This window comes from Rhinoraja longicauda, chromosome 25, assembly GCF_053455715.1.
Source record: "Rhinoraja longicauda isolate Sanriku21f chromosome 25, sRhiLon1.1, whole genome shotgun sequence".
NCBI classification, from domain to species: domain Eukaryota; kingdom Metazoa; phylum Chordata; class Chondrichthyes; order Rajiformes; family Arhynchobatidae; genus Rhinoraja; species Rhinoraja longicauda.
The window spans coordinates 7,653,495-7,670,302 of NC_135977.1; the positions used below are offsets into that span (position 1 = coordinate 7,653,495).

The 16,808-nt window shown below is 39.9% G+C and overlaps 2 protein-coding genes across 13 annotated transcripts in view; one reads left to right on the forward strand and one right to left on the reverse strand.

Annotated features, from left to right (window-relative positions):
* The window catches only part of LOC144606069 (TRAF-type zinc finger domain-containing protein 1-like), a 36,386-nt gene extending 31,075 nt beyond the window's left edge, over positions 1-5,311 (forward strand). For 2 of the 3 annotated variants that reach the window (XM_078421870.1, XM_078421869.1), the window contains exon 12: positions 444-5,311. In XM_078421870.1, coding sequence (XP_078277996.1) covers positions 444-494 — 51 coding nt within the window. In that variant the 3' untranslated portion in view covers positions 495-5,311. The remainder of the gene's footprint in view (positions 1-443) is intronic. The other variant, XM_078421871.1, reaches the window with a different exon arrangement.
* Positions 4,546-16,808, reverse strand: part of hectd4 (HECT domain E3 ubiquitin protein ligase 4) — a 173,658-nt gene continuing 161,395 nt past the window's right edge. For all 10 annotated transcript variants that reach the window (XM_078421863.1, XM_078421868.1, XM_078421861.1 and 7 more), the window contains 7 exons: positions 16,414-16,569; positions 15,419-15,522; positions 13,344-13,565; positions 12,831-12,997; positions 10,251-10,446; positions 9,219-9,441; positions 4,546-8,310 (listed from right to left, as the gene is read on the reverse strand). In XM_078421863.1, the coding sequence (XP_078277989.1) occupies positions 8,174-8,310; positions 9,219-9,441; positions 10,251-10,446; positions 12,831-12,997; positions 13,344-13,565; positions 15,419-15,522; positions 16,414-16,569 (1,205 nt within the window). In that variant the 3' untranslated portion in view covers positions 4,546-8,173. The remainder of the gene's footprint in view (positions 8,311-9,218; positions 9,442-10,250; positions 10,447-12,830; positions 12,998-13,343; positions 13,566-15,418; positions 15,523-16,413; positions 16,570-16,808) is intronic.

Below are 16,808 nucleotides of genomic sequence, written 5' to 3' on the forward strand. Positions count from 1 at the left end.
GCAAATGGGATTAGCTTAGATGGGGCATCTTGGTCTACGTGGCCAAGTTGAGGCAAAAGCTCTGTTTCTGTGCTGTCTGACTGCTGTAGAGGGTGCCAGACGTCTGAATCTCAGTGCCTGAAAAGGAAGTGGGAGCACAAATCCTTGGCCCATAGCGTGGAGCTGTGATCTGCAGAGCTGTAGCCCGAGTACTGAAAGGTGGGCTTGGGCTGGGTTGCTCGTTCACCTGACAGACATTGGGTGGCGCGAGTCCTGTGTGAACACATTCTTTTATTTATAATTAATGTGATTAAAGCAAAACACTTTGGATAGTGGAGATCTGAAATAGAATAAGAAGCTGCTGGAAATACTCAGCAATTCAGGCAGCTTCTGTGAAGAAGGAAATAAAGTTGACATATTGGGTTGATAACCTCAACATGTGATGTTCTTTTTTTCCATTGCAGCAGAATATACCGAAAACTAGGCCAGAAAATGCTGGAAAGGAAGAGGAATGATAAAATGGGACAGCTGTACATTTCAATGCTATTCAACTACTAAATTTCATTAATCCTAAACTCAGGACTTTTCTTTTCCTCCTATGCAAAGAAAATATTTATCTAATTGCTTTAAGTGGTATTGTGTTATTATTTCCATTGAACATGGTTTTCATTGATTTTTCTCTATGTGGAGTCTGTTGTGAGCTCAGTTTTGAGCCCTGTACCACCACACAATAATTAAAATGGTGAACAGATGGTTAAGTTTGAGGGTTAAAATGGAAAGTGCTAGAAATGTTCAGCAGTTCATGCAACATCAATGGAGAGATAATGTTTTGGATTAGAACTGCAAGGCTGGTGATAAAACCTGTTTGTAAGATGCAGACAAAGTGGGAACGAATAAAAGGGAAAGTCCAAGATGGGAAAACATTAAATGGGAAAAGAGGAGATGGGGTAGGCAAATAGACAAGAAACTGAAGATGGTTCTAATGAAGTGGGAAAAGCAGAATTATTATCTGAAAATTTTGAACTTTTGTTTGGAATGCTGAAATTTGGCTGGTTGGGCTAAATTCTATTTTCTGTGCGCTGAAAGGACCTTGGAAATAATTTTGCAAGTTTACTTAAATAGATGAGTATCTGTTTGAAGGAGAAATTCCCCAAAGCTTATTTGGCTTCCTCATTTCATTTGGACAGGACATGCTGTAGAAACTCAGTGTTAAACATTCCAAGGATATGGTTTTAAGTAACCAAATCAATAGAAAAGGGCCAGTGAAAAATTAAGACATTAATGCAGTCATCGGAAAAGTCCCAAACTATGAACACAGTTTGGATGAGGTCTAACAAAGTCTACAGCATGAAGTTGTTTTCAGATTCATGATGTGTAAAGCTGACCTATTTTTTGTTATTTTGGGGGAAGAGCATGTGTGTAAACCTTTTTTGCAGTCATTTTATTTTTCCTGTTGTAATCTTTGATACTGCTAGCTCATTCTTCTGTGTATCATGCTCAATTTCTGCAGTTTTTTCTTGCTTTTGCAATCTGCTTCCTGCCTGCTGTTTTGCATTGGATTCTTTGTGCATTCATTTTTTTCCAGCCTGTTTAATGCTACAGCACACATCCTTGATCATTATTTGTGATCAGTGCGGATTTATTGAGAAATTATCTTTGACTTTGTAACGTTGTAAATGCTTTAATATATTGTGTATGTTGAGGTTGCATCTCTAGCAGTCATGTAAGGCTGTATGTTTTTTAAATATCTGAGCGCTGATTTGGAATTGAGCTTGCACACGCCCATTTAAAAAACATGGGGGAAATTTATTGGAAATGCATTTAAACTTTTCAATGGAGATTATTTAAAAAGGATGTCGGTTAGAATTTAGAACTTTGTACTATGATTATTGCTGGAAGAAATTAGTGTATGTGGCAGTTAATTAGTTAATAGTAGCAGTTTAGACTGGCTAAAAATAAACGGACCATTCAAGTACTCCCTTCTTCACTCTTGCTTAGTTTGGGAGCTGATATTATGCTTAAATTCCCCTTTTGCAGGATGTGGGGAGAGGGTGGGGGGGAAGAAAAAAGGACATGAACATTGGCATTTTAAACAAAGGAATGTGAATTTCAAGATCTACGAGGAAGGAAATACAAGCATAACCAAGGTGATTGGGAATAGGTCGAGTGAAAGGAAGTTAACTAAGTTTGGCATGCTTAACTGCAGCATTGGGAAGATGCATCTTCAAGGAAAGGTTTGAGGAAGGAGAAAATTTAAGATCAAGGATCATTTTATCCTCGCCTGCATTGACTAGGGAAGGAAAGTGGTCCAAAGGGCATGAGCCATTTTAACATTGAAAATTGATATTGATGCGCAAATAGAAATGAATTGCATATAACAAGTTATATTTGTGGTTGTACTGTAGAATTGCTATTTTGGGTATAGTGTAAGCATGTCTCTGATGCAACCTTTTCAATGTGTTAGAGTAAATATAATTATTTTGTTAATCAATTTGCTGTTTAAAAAAAACTCGCCTCTTCTCAGAGCAGTTATTCCCATTAAAATGACTGGTAACCATTCTTACCATGGTCAGAAGGAGGGTGATTTGTAAGCACTTTTTATATTGAACTAGGAGATACCTTATTTAGAATTATAACATTGTTAGTAGAGATGGAAACTATGTTTGGTAATACATATTTTGTTCAGTTGGAATCAGATGTCAGTCTTCCTGCTAATTCCACAATGGGAAAATTGAAGGACATTTTAAAACTTTGTACATAATCTCGGGGTTAAATGTCTTCCTAACATTATTTTTCATAGTTTTAAGAACCTATGCTGGGAATATGTAATAATTTCTAAATGCAAGGTGTGTCCGGGTATTATATGCTCCCAGTTTTACTGCCTCTTGCTGCTAGATTGTGTTTATATGTCGTGGAGTCCAGTAGAGTTGCCGCTATTCTTTTGGTTAATAAGCAGCTTGGTTCACAATAAAGTTGGAAATTGCCTGTACCCTGAAGACTTCATCCATGCAACGCCGTTGACATAAAACACTGGCAGTGGCATGGTCTCAGTTTGCCAGGAGTAGACATCAATCTGCAAATACAACAGTTATGATTTACATTCCCTTTCTTGCATATTGTACTTTGCTATAATTTCCTCTATGCTTACCAAATCATCAGCAACTACTGTTTTCATATCCAATGTTTTTATTTGGCTTACTTCGCGTGTGGCTAGGTTATGAGGGTGGACACCTTTCCGTATGACACACAAATGTTTTTCACCCTTCCCCACTTATGTGTGTGTTCATGTTTTCTTAAATGAACCATTGGGTGAATAACAGATCATCATCTGTGCAGGGGTTTCCAGCAGCTCACACAAGATCAGCTCTTTTTTTGTTTAAATTGAAGATCTTTTTGCAGATTTTAATTTGTACGGTTATGATTCCCTGAATATTGAAAGATGAAGGAAATGTTTGTTGGGACAAATGAATCAAGATATGCATATAGAATGAAATAGAACATCTGTAACCAGTGATTCTCCCAAATGCAGCAATATGTCATATTAAACATTTAAAGGAGAGCAGAGAACCTCCTGCATTAAGAGCATAGTTTAACTTTGCTGCCCTCAATTTACCTCGTCGTAGATTTTATTTTCTTGATCAGTGCTTTGATCTTTGACATTGACCTCCCCTCATTGCTGCTTTAAAACCTGAAACACGTGCTCCATGTACTCTGCTGTGATGCCTCATGAATCAGCATAGGCGTGGATATGTTTGGCAGAATAATACACAATCACGCTGCATTGTGTGGACTGAGCTTCGTGACAAACTATCCTTTTAAACAGATAATTGGCTATTATCTCATGCCATTGTAGTTTTTAATCAGCAGCCCATTTAGCTGTGTGAAATCTCTAGATTTTTAAATTTAGACAACTAAATGTATTGATTTAGTATAATAAATGTAGTTATGTTTATAGACTTGCTTTGTTTAAATTTGTTGAGTGGAAATGCACAATTGGGATTGTGATTTGCCTGTGTGAAAAGCATGTGTGTTTGACTAACAGTAATATGACTCAATGCCAAATGGACCATGCATTTTTGTCTTTTAGTCTGGTCATTCCACAGTGCCATTCAAATGCTGCTTATCCCTTTGCATTCCCTTGTCCTTGTGCTTCACAAACACCTGTGGCTCTGTTCTTTTGACGTCCCATCAAGTCCTACAACACTACCTTCCATCTTTCGGTCTTGATTATTGCATTGCCCTTAGTTTCTGCTGGTGACTTATTGAATTACGACCTTTTTATATCCTGTTCATTCCTCTTCATTTTCCATAAAACACCTAAGACATGTGTTTTTGTGTACTGGTGCACATTTCCTTTGTAAAAATATTCTAAAATCAACTCTTATTGTTTGCATTTGATATCTTTGAGGAAATTTACACTGGATTAGTTCTGGTCAAACGATAAAAATATGGTTAGAATTATAGTGTGGTTTTTGCTGCATAACCTTACTTTTCAATGCAGACATTTTGCTTCATCCATTGCTACATATGTAAACATTTTCCTTGCATGACAACTGCAGAACAAAATCTGTTTCAGCATTTTTAATATGAATGTAATTCCCATTCATACATCACTGCTTTAAGTACCACTGCAGACAAGATCAACATTACAGATGATTTTAAGATGCATTCATAAATAATTGCAATAAATATACACCAATGACTGTACAGAGCACATTAACACCTGTATGTTGATATGTCTTTAAAAATTAAACTTTATCTGGACGCTCTCATTAAAATGGAACAGTTGTAGCAGCAGATTAACATCACTCTGACAGGGCAGAAGCAAAGAGCCAGATCCACACAGGTGTCAGCACCTTGTTTAAAACTGAGGGCAAAGGTGAATGATTGTTCAAGCAACAACCTCCACATCTGTCCAAACAAAACAGCTGGATATATTGTTCGAACTCCAAGAATATAGAAAACAATTTCTGATTTTATGCATTTGGTTTCAATTGTCGCTTGTTTTTAAATAAGACCAATCCCCATTTTGCTTCGTGTGTGGTCTATCAAATGCCTTCACTCTCACGGCATTTGTTTGATTTTAAAAGTGAAGGTTAATAATTCAGTCAACGTTACAGGGGCACAATTCTTAGCATTGGTAACAAAGCAGTTTTTTTTTTTCATTGCTCTGCTTATTCCTGTTCATTATCAATCTATTTATCATAGTTGACATTTAACAAACCAGCCTGGTAGATACACTCAGCATTTTACAGTAATCTGGTTCCTGAAATTGTGTGTACCATGTGTATAATTTGTTATGTGAAAATACTAAAAAATAAACCAAGCACTAACACTTGCTGTGGATCTCTGCACTCTGTCTGCCAAACAACTATAATTACACAAAACCTTCATTCACTCGGTTATTAAACAGGGCCTTCACTTATATACTGCAGGCCATCTGACCATTGCACAGCAAAAGATGATTATGCACTCTACACCCTATGATAGATTACATTACACTATGTATCCAGAAGCTGCATATGCCTCAAGCCTCTTACAAGCTTTAAAACAAACACCCTGCACTACAAAGTGCTAGAGTAAACCCAGCAACATCTGCATAGCCATGGCCCTTGAGACTATTCCTGCTCTCTTGCTTGTGTTATGCACTTGATAGCCCATACTAGCTTTCCACAAATTGCCCCACACATTTGTGACATCGACTCTAATTCCATAAATGTGCTCCTGATTAAACCCAGAATAGCTTTAAAGGTAGTTTTAGTTCAAGTTTTACAAGCAATCTTCATAAATGCAACAGGTTAGTGGAAATTGCATTAAAACAATTCTTTACTTTGTCAACATCTTTCACAGCTCAATTTTTAAAAAGTAGAATGAGCAACTTTATTACAAGCAATGCTGGGATTATTAGCCAGGATAGATTTGGATTTACGGAATGCATTGTAGGTCACACACGACATAGCATGTCGCTACCAACCTTGTTTAGGAAATCAAACACATCAGGAAGCCATTGTGCCAAAAAGATACAATTAGGTCATGGTTTTACTTTCCAGAACTCATTTTTCCAACTCAACAAGTAACGTTCTTCTTGGCTCCTTGCATCAATCCACAAGTTTTACCCAGTAATGTTCTCTGGAGTATATTAATGCAAAATTAAAACACTTATCAAGCAGCTGTGGATTTAAACCTAAACATTGAGCAGAAAAGAACTGACATTTTCAGAGAATAAAACAAGTGCAATTAGCAAAGAGGCATGCACAGCTGCACCTACGTCACACTGCCAAATTAAATGTTAACCCTTCTTTACAGATCTTCATCTCAAATATGAGAAAGCATAAAAATTAAAATAATTCTAATCCAGAACTAAGTTTACATCAACACTGACCATTCTTTCCAAGTTAAATAACAGTCAATTCTCCCACCCAGATTAGAAATACAAAGAGGGGTCTGTCTCAACTTCAGTTACTGCCAATTTTTGATGTTTATCTCTTACTTGGTCCTTGTAGTTTGCATATATTTTTGATTCTGCTAACCCCTATCGCTCTAAATAATGTCTCTTCCCCCCCCCCCGTCCAACCCCCCAAAACAACTAAACAAAATGATAGGGGTGAAAGTGCCAAGAAAGATGAACAACATTACCAAATCATGATACAGCCCAATGTCACCTCAAGTAGCAGAGTTATCAATGTGGCCTATAATATTGGCACCAAGGGTAACATTTACAATACAGTTAACCAAGCTATTTTTCAATGAGTTCTGAAACTTTCATGCATAATTATTAAATCATATAAAAGAAATTGAAATGGCCACTAAGTAAAACTTATTGACTTGTACAGAATTAGGGAGTTGAAGATTTGTATGTCTATCAGGCTATTTTCAAAGCAAATTTCAAATCAAACCCACAGTGGGATAGTTTTTATTTCCATTAACTGACGTTTGTGCTGCTGCTTGAAGTGTGCCTTTAATAAAGAAATGCAGAATGATTAAAGGCAACTGAACTTGATTCAAGATTTACAATTCATGCTTCAATCTGCTGTGCCATAAGACAACTTCAACTATTCAAAAATAATTCTAGGCCACACACACACACACATCTTCACATGGCAGAGCCCCAGGTGTAACAGCCTGATTTGCTATCCAGCCAGCATGAGGATGGAATTTGAAAGACCCATTTAGGGATGAACAAAAATGGTGAATTGGATCCACCAATTGTACATCAGCATCTGACTCTTTGATGTAAAGTTAAATTTCTAAGTAACTCAAAATACTACCCACTCCAAATCTCATTACCAGGTTCTGCTGAATCAATCCATGCCCGGTTGTTCATAAGTAGAAAATTAATATCTAAAAATGTTCCTCCAGCCCAGCTAATTCAAGCTTCTCGGCTTCTACTTCAGGGGACCTTAAGACCATTGAAAATGGGAAACAGAGCAAGAAAATATTTGCAGCCAAGGGTGCAGTCAGTGTGGTGGTATCCAGCAAAATGAGGCAAGGAGAGAGACTTAATGACAAAGTCTGGCCAACTGCTGACCCAACATACCAGCAGTTCACACTGTTTTTGGATGGTGGGGGAAGGAAAAAAGGCAAGGCAGCCAGGGTCACATGATTCATACATATCCATCTATAACTAAAAGGTTCATTGCAGGTTGGTAAAAGTACACCTTCCTGTACACCAATCACAACATATTAACTTTGGAGCATTTCAATTCAGTCGCACGTGATTCACATGACATTTCAGAAGCCAAACTTCATCCCGCTGGCACCATCTGTGCGTTTTTCACAAGGAAAAGTCATAACTTTTCTTTTTGGCATGACAAAAGGATAAAATTCTGCTCCAAAGTTAAGATCACGAGTATAAAACAGTTATCCCACAATCAACTAATATTCTGTTTGAATGTGTGTTTGTGTTTTAAAGTTACAGTAACGTACACTGCTGTTGTAGTGAAAGCATCGTACGTTCTTGAATAGCTGCTTAACAAGACAGCGACACACCATTTTTAGTCCATCAATAGAAATGGAAATTTACAAAAAGAAAGTTTGCACCAGTGTGGAAGCATTTTGCTCGTGGCATCTTCAGGACGAACTCAGATTCCATCCGTGCTTCCACCCCTATTCCTTTCTTAAAAGCAGGGTTAAGGAGATTCTTGGGCATCACCATGTGTTGTGAAAGGATGTGGGAATTCGAGATGCAACCTGCTCAGCCGCTGAGAGGGTCTTCACGGTAGTGGATGGCATAGCGGAGCTTTTCCAGCATTATATCGAGTGAGGAATACTGAGGCAGTTTGATCATAAACATACAGGTTTCCACCCTGATGTATCGAGAATCTGGTGAACCTGTGTCAACGTGGAAAAGAGAAATACAAATTAAATGACCGACCCACATTATCTGATCACATGATATTTTACTCTTGCACATAAAATCAACCTTATATCTTGCACCTGCTTTTGTTCATTCATTTAGAATTCTTGAGTAACTATCAAGGTTTAAATTTAATGTCAGTCCTTAATTTCCTTGGTACTGAGAGGGCAATGTCTGAATGGCTATATATGGCTGGGTGTTGAAGAATGGTAGATTCCTTTTCTCGGTATATTAATAAACATGTTGAGTTTTTACATCACATGGTTTCATTTTTCACTTATACAGAAAATTGTTTTTTACCCAGCACAATCAAGGATGGGGTTGTGGTGAAGAAATTCACTGGGACATTGCAGGGATTGTTGGGTTTTAATTGTGGGGGAGATTGGACAGGCTTGGCTTGTTTTCCCTGGAGCGAAGGGGGCTGAGGGATTACCTGATAGGAAAAACATAAAATGTTAAGTGGCATAAATAGGAATCTTTTTCCATTGGTCGGGGAATCAAAACAAGGTACAGGTCCACCATTGATTTCCCGGCAGCTGGCTGTCCATCCATTTTATCCGGACAAAATACCCCCCCACCTGTGCTCTCTCAATTTAATCTTTCCCTGAACATTTGGCACGCAGGAAGATCTCAAATCTATTCTTGCCCTTTTTCAGTCATATCTCTATAATTTCCATGGCATTGTAACTCTCATTGGGTTAACTGGACTTCAGGTCACCAATCTTATTTAATATTCAACCAATGTTTTTACCCATTTTAGAGTTTGTACTCCCTTTTAGTCTGCTGCTGTCTAAAAAAAATGGAGGGTTACAATTCATGAACATCCTCATTACTAAATTCTTGAGTTTCTCATCAGAATGACATATATAACCTTTCAGAATACCTGCAGCTCCATCAGGAGGGGCAATCTTCATAGGATATGGTGGAACATGGGCTGTATCTGGACCTCCATCTTTACACGGACAAGTGAAAGGTATTCGTTCTTGGTTACAAGCGAACTTGATGAACTTGCAGAGTTCCTCCTGTGTAAACATCTCCAGTGCTGTCCAGAAGCACTCAATGTGTTGATCAGTCTCCATCAGGCCCACTTGGTACATGGTGTGAGCCTGGAAAGTGGGAGAGAGAAAAGTGAAGGAACAGATGTGTTCATAACTAACAATTAAAGAAACATTTACCACCCAGTCTCTCAATCAAGTAATTTGCGTGGACAAAAAAAATTGGAGACAAGTTACAAGGAGAAACTTCCCCTGCAGTATAAATGTCTAGGAAGACATGCATCTTCCAAACTGCACCTGGGTGGAGACTACTTTCCTTACCCGAGTATGTCATAGTCATACAGCGTGGAAACAGGCCCTTCGGCCAACAATGCCCACACCGACATGTCCCATCTCCACTAGTCCCACCTGCCTGTGTTTGCCCAATATATCACTCTAATTCTCTCCTATCCATGTATCTGTCCAAATTTCTCTTAAGCTTTGCCATACTACCTACCTCCTCCGGCAGCTCGTTGCATACAGCCACCATCATCTGTGAAAATGCTACCTCTCAGGTTCATATTAAATCTTTCCCCTATCACCTTAAACCTATGTCCTCTGGTTCTTGATTTCTCTACTCTGAGCAAGAGAATCTGTGCGTCTACCCAATCTATTCCTGTCATTTTATACACCTCTATAGGATCACCCCTCATCCTCCTGTGCTCCAAGGAATAGAGTCATAGCCTGCTTAACCTCTCCCTAGAGCACTCGAGTCTTGGCAACATCCTCGTAAATCTTCTCTGCACCCTTTCCAGCTTGACAACATCTTTCCTCTAACATGGTGCCCAGAACAGAACACAATTCTCTAAATGCGGCCTCACCTACGTCCGAGGCAACTGTAACATAACCTCCCAAGTAATAAATGATTATGCAGCAAGTACCTTCAGAAACTCCAGGTTGATGTAAGGCAGACCACAGGTCCTCAGCTCCATCTCCAGGGGCGTTGGCATCGTCAGCAACTGCAAGGGAATGATGGAGCCGAGGCCTGCTCGCACTGCGGTCATGCAGTGAGTGTTTTCAATTTCCTGTATTCTCAGATTTCGGATCGCGACCGCATATGAATCTTTATTCTCCCAACTGTTCAAAATGAAGCAAACATTGGGGATTAAAACGTGACTACAAATTAGAAGAAATGCTGACGAGAAAAAAATCATAAAAGCTGGGATAAAAGCAAACATTGCTGGAGAAATTCTGCAGGTCAGGCAGCTTCATGGACCTGAAACATTACATTTATTTCTCTCTCATACACATTGCCTAACATGCTGAATATTTCTTGCATTTTCTCTTTTTTTGTTTCAGATTTTCAGTATCTGCAGTTTCCTTTTGCTTTTTGATTGTATCATGAGTTAATAAGTTCTAGGAGCAGAATTAAGCCATTCGGCCCATTAAGTCTACTCAATCGTGGCTGATCTATCTCTCCCTCTCAACCCCATTCTCCTGCCTTCTCCCCATAACCCCCGACCCCCAGTCCTTCACCATTCTTAAAACAAATCTTTTCCTACTCTCTATATCCCCTCCACTTGTTCTTAGGCTTTAATCTTGCTCAGGTTCTCATGAAGCAATGTTATGCTTTTTGACCATTATTATTAATTAAGCTTGATCTTGGCCCCATAGCAGAAGGATTCACGTCACGGGGCTGGAAACTGGAAGTGTCCTGAGCTAATTCTGCTACCACCATGGTCTATTGTACAAGTGACGGCTCCCACTGATTGTCACCGGAAGCTTGTACCCTTTTCAGGACGGACGATGACAGTGATATAACATTTGAAACATAGATAATGGACACGAAAGAAGAAGAAGAAGCTTGATCTTATCCTTAACCAAAAGTTAAATTTGGGCATTACAACACAAGTAGCTGGGTTATGTTGCACTCCCAGATAGACACAAAATGCTGGAATAACTCAACTCGAAACGTCACTCATCCATTTTCAATTTGGGGCCTTCTTCAGGCCCTTCTCCACAGACGCTGCCATACTAACTTAGTGCTTCTGGTATTTTTGGCCTTTATTTCAGGTTTCCAGCAGCTGCAGCTGCAGCTGTTTTGATTTTCAAAGGCATTAATGAGCAACGATGCTTCCCAGTTGTGCATTTCACACGTTCTCAAATTGGCAAAACACAATGTGGCAATAACTGAAGATTCCTTTTGGGATGCAGAATGAAAGATAAATACTGCCTAGAACACCAATGATAACTGTTACATGATTCTTCGTCACAGTGCCAAGCACTATTTATGGGAAGCCAAATGGGGCCATGTTGACTTTCTCACTCAAATCAGCATCTGACAATGCACTCAGTGATAGTGCGCTTGAGCAGCTTACAACCCAGCGTATGAGCGTTGATTTCTCTAAATTCAAGTAACTCCTGCATTCCTTCCCCTCTCCCACCATATCGTCCTACTAGTTTGCATCCTTGAATCCCAGTCGTTAGCACATCTTCCCCAGCCAACAATGGGCATTATGGACTCCACCCTTCCGGAGGTCATCTGTTGCCGGCCCCTTTTTTTTGTTCTGGCCTTTTCACACCTCCAGTCCCCCCACTTTTATCTTTCAGTCTGAAGAAAGGTTCCAATGCAAAACGTCATCTATTCCTTTTCTCCAGAGATGCTGCCTGAGTTACTCCAGCATTTTGTGTCTATCAGTGCACTACCTCAGTTCTTCATGGGAGTGTCAACTGATACCTGAATTCTGAAAATTAAAATAAAATGTTCTCAGCAGGAGTGCCACGAACTAGGATGCTAGTACAGGGTCCCAGAATGTTTCACTATGTTGAGTGTGATATAAGTATGTTTGTTGCTAATGCTCAAAGCTGCTTAGCAACATCCAGGCTGAATTAGAGTCATAGTCATAGAGTGATACAGTGTGAAAACAGGCCCTTTAGCCCAACTTACCGACATCGGCCAACATGTCCCATGTACACTAGTCCCACCTGCCTGCGTTTGGTCCATATTCCCCCAAACTTGTCCTATCCATGTACTTGTCTAACTGTTTCTTAAATGTTAGGATAGTCCCAGTCTCAACTACCCCCTTTGGCAGCTTGTTCCATACATCCACCACCCTTTGTGGTGAAACAGTTACCCCTTAGATTCCTATTAAATCTTTTCCCCTTCACCTTGAACCTATGTCCTCTGGTCTTCGATTCCCCTACTCTGGGCAAGAGTATTATCACGCAAAGGAGGATGGAGGACAGAAGCATGGCCTCTTTCAAAAATGTTTTCAGCATCTAAGGCAATTCCTCCTACCCTTTACGTTGTGTATTTGGATCATTCTGACCACGTTCTACAATTCCCTTCACGTCCACCCGAACTTTAGCTCAGGGCAGACTGTCAGAATACAAATTGCTCGAAGATTTGTGCAAAAAGAAACCCTGCTATGGATGAGATACAATAATCTGCGACCAACAAAGAGTTAGGAGGGTAAAATAGCTTGATAATTAGATCTTCTAAAGGTTTGGCATTTACTCACACAACAGTGATATCCCTGCCTCCGGGACATAGCTCCACTTCATCGCCTGTCATGGTTATGTAGCTGAACTTACAGCAGGGCTTGTTAGGAGAGTCAGGGCTCTCTGTGGTCAAGTGATGTGAAGTTACTTCAGCACACAGCGCCTCAAGTTCTGTCTCGTCATTAACCTGGAATCATGGGAATCATGTGAACAGCAAATCATCAAATTTATTCATTGATTATTCTTTCATCAGCTGAAAATGTGCATTATTCTTTCACCAGGTAATCCATAACCTGCAGGAAGCAGAATACCAAGGAAAAGGTGGCCTCTACTCTGAGAGCCTGACCCTTGGATACACGAGAAGAGGTTGGATGAGCAAGAAATCTTGCTTCAAATCCCCTCTCCCCATGTTAAACATTCGTGGCTTTTGGGGTTTACCTTAAAGGTAAGATGTCTCAAATAGAATGAACATTCAGGGAATAGAACAGGAGAGCATGCAGGGATGGAAGAATTTGATCTTGAATATTACTTACCGTCTCAAATTTTTTGATGTAGTTGTATGTCAAAATGTCTACCTCCTGCAAATCCCACTCAGGGTCCAGTGGCTCACCAACAAGAGTTTTCCAAAATGTCGGAAGAAGATCAAGAGGGAGTGGGACATCTGCTCGGATAGCAATTCCAAGCAGCTGTCCAAAGAAATGTAGTAGCTGCTCCTCTGGGTATGTTATTGGGCCAGGGGTCAGAATGTGCTTGCCCTAAAGGATGTACAGATATAAAATGAACAATAGGATTGCCTTGAAAACCTAGGATAATATTAATACAATGGAAATAATTCAGATCAGTTTAGTTATTGTCAAAGACCAAAGAGCAATGAAATTCCTTGATCACGTGAAGCTCTCAGAATGAACAGTACTGATACATACAACAATACAATATTATATAATACACAGGGCGGCAAGGTGACGCAAAGGTAGAGTTGCTGTCTTTCAGTGCCAGAGACCCGGGATTAATCCTGACTATGGGTTACTGTCTGTACGGAGATTGTACGTTCTCCCCGTGACCTGTGTGGGTTTTCTCCGGGATCTCCGGTTTCCTCCCACACTCCGAAGATGTACAGGTTTGTAGGTTAACTGGCGTGGTATAATTGTAAATTGTCCCTCGTATGTGTATAGGATAGCGTCAGTGTGCAGGGGATGGCACGGACTCGCTGGGCCGAAGGGCCTGTTTCCGTGCTGTATCTCTAAACTAAAAAAATGAGTGCAAAACAGCATAATATTGCAAAATGCAAACCGAAAGTGGTGTACAAAATAATTAAATTACAATAAAGGAGTAACCAAATGGGGAAGAATTAAGACTGAGAGCACATAGCAGTACTTCCAGAAATTAAGTGTGAAAGAGGTTATTAGTTTAGGAGTCTGATAGCAGTAGGGAAGAAGAACATGGATAGATGACGTTTTGGGTCAGGACCCATCAGTCTGAAGAAGGATCCTGACACGAAACGTCACCTAACCATATTCTCCAGAGAAGCCGCCTGATCTGCTAAGTTACTCCTGTACTTTACACCTTTTTTTTGTAAACCAGCATCTTCAGTTCCTTGTGTCTCAGTCTTTAAGAAAGTAATTAGGGAAAGTCTGAACATTAACATGACAATGGTATTTAAAATTCTGATTACATTTTGTCTGATTTACTGGCATCAAGGTTTTCTGTAGGCAGTAATTTGGAAAGTAACTATTTTGTGAGATAAATTAAATCCAATAATTTTCTTTTTAGTAGCTCATAGTCACAGAGTCATAGTGATACAGCGTGGAAACAGGCCCTTCGGCCCAACTTTCCCACACCGGCCAACGTGTCCCAGCTACACTAGTCCCACCTGCCCGCGTTTGCTCTATATTCCTCCAAACCTGTCCTATCCATGTACTTGTCTGTTTCTTAACCTTTGGTATAGTCCCTGCCTCAACTACCTCCTCTGACAGCTCGTTCCATAGCCCCACCACCCTTTGTGTGAAAAAGCTTTTGTTGAGTGGCTAGATGTCTGGAAACTACTAGGGCAGCTGAGGATGTCAGATTTATTGATAGCATTATTGGCAGTAAAGTGCGCCTGCTGGCATAGGCTGTATTGTCCTTCCTCGTGTAGTAATGCTCCTGTACTGTTATCTTATTTTGAAGAGAAGCAAAGGAGGATATCCCTCATTCATCATCAATGGTAGTTGAAGTCAGGTTTAAAACTATAGGGTGACTTTCTCTGCAAACAATAAGCAACCAATTGCCAAAACACTTAGAATGCCTGCCTGCATTAACGTAATGCATTAAAACTCCCTGATTTACTAAAGAGAATGGCGAGCACTGGGAATGGGAATTAAACAAATAAACTGATGGCAATATCTAATAGGTCAGTCAGCATCTGAAAGAGAAAGGGCAGTCAGTGCTCTGGGTATTGCCGGCTGCCAGATTAGCTGTGTATTTAAGACCATTGTTGTGGTCAGTGTATAATAGAACCTTTACTTTGTGATTTCTAGGTAAGAGAAATGCCTAAAATTATCCGTGTTGTCATCTGAACCCCAGTCCCCAACCTCTCAAATCCTCGACTCGTCTCTACTGCAGCAATTACCTTATTCCTGTTGGCTGCAGAACTCGGACAAGGCACAAGGAGCGAAAGTGCTGAACTCTGTAACTCTTTACATACTTGCCACAGAAAGTGACGGAATGATCCACCTAGAATCCAAACACACACACCAATGCAGGCATCAGTAGGGAAGTAACATATAGAGAACGGCAAGGGAATATTGAAACGTGGGAATATCACGTGGAGGAAAAGAAAATCACTGAAGACAGAGAAACGGTCAATATTTCACGTTGATGATTGTTCATCAGAATTGGAAAAGTGAGGAAAAGAGTTTTAAGTTGTGAAATGGTGGAAGGACAGAGGATTTATTCTCTGGATTGTTTTCTCTGGAGCATCGGAGGCTAGGGTGAGACCTAATGGGAGTATATAAAATGATAAGCAGCATAGATAGGGTAGACAGACAGAACCTTTATCTCAAGGTGGACATGTCAAAGACTAGAAGGCATAGCTTTAAGGTGAGGGGGCAAGTTTAAAATGATGTGTGCAAGGCAAGTCTTTTTACTTTGGTGGTGGGTGCCTCGAATGCATTGCCAGGGTAGTGGTGGTGAAGACAGATATGATAGTGGCGTTTCGGAGGCTTTTAGATAGGTACATGGTTATGCAGGGAATGGATCATGAGCAGGTGGATTAAATTAATTTAGCTTGACATCATTGTGGTCCTGTGCTGTACTGTTCTATGTTATCTGCAAAACGGTGAAGACCAAAATTATCCAATGTCACAACTGCTGGTTTGGATATTCAAGAGTGGGAGGTGAACGTTTGCCAAACATAACTCATCTAATTTTAGTGTAAGTAGAGTGAGATGAATGAGGGTTGTTTTGAGAGGTCAAAGAAACGGAGAGGCTTGAGCTGGACAGGGGAAAAGTGAGGGAAAACAAAAGTGAAGGGTTTTGGAAATAAGAGATCAATACTGACTTTATACTAACAGGTATCACCCATGTTTTGCTGGTACAGTTCTCACACTAATTCTATTGCCTTACTTGTTCCATGTACTTCTTCACCAGTGAAACGAATATTAAATGCATAGGTTGGGTCCCCACCACTTGCCAGCTTGACACAGAGTTGGGTGGAAGAAACTAATGCCAGCTGCCGTGCTGCCTGGCAGAAATAAGTGTTCTCCGCTGAACGAATTTCACCTACAACGATTCAAAGACAGCAAAACCTTGATGAGTGATTGTAAGAGGCACATCTCTAACGGCAATGCTCATTAGACAAAGATTATTGACAAGTACATATCTACTAGCAATTGTCTCAGCTTTTTTTATAATTTCGGTTCACGCACACTTCAGTGTATCCCTTTATTTCCCTTAATACTTGTGACATATATTTTTTAAATCCCCCAAAAAACAATAAACAAATAGAAACAATCATACTT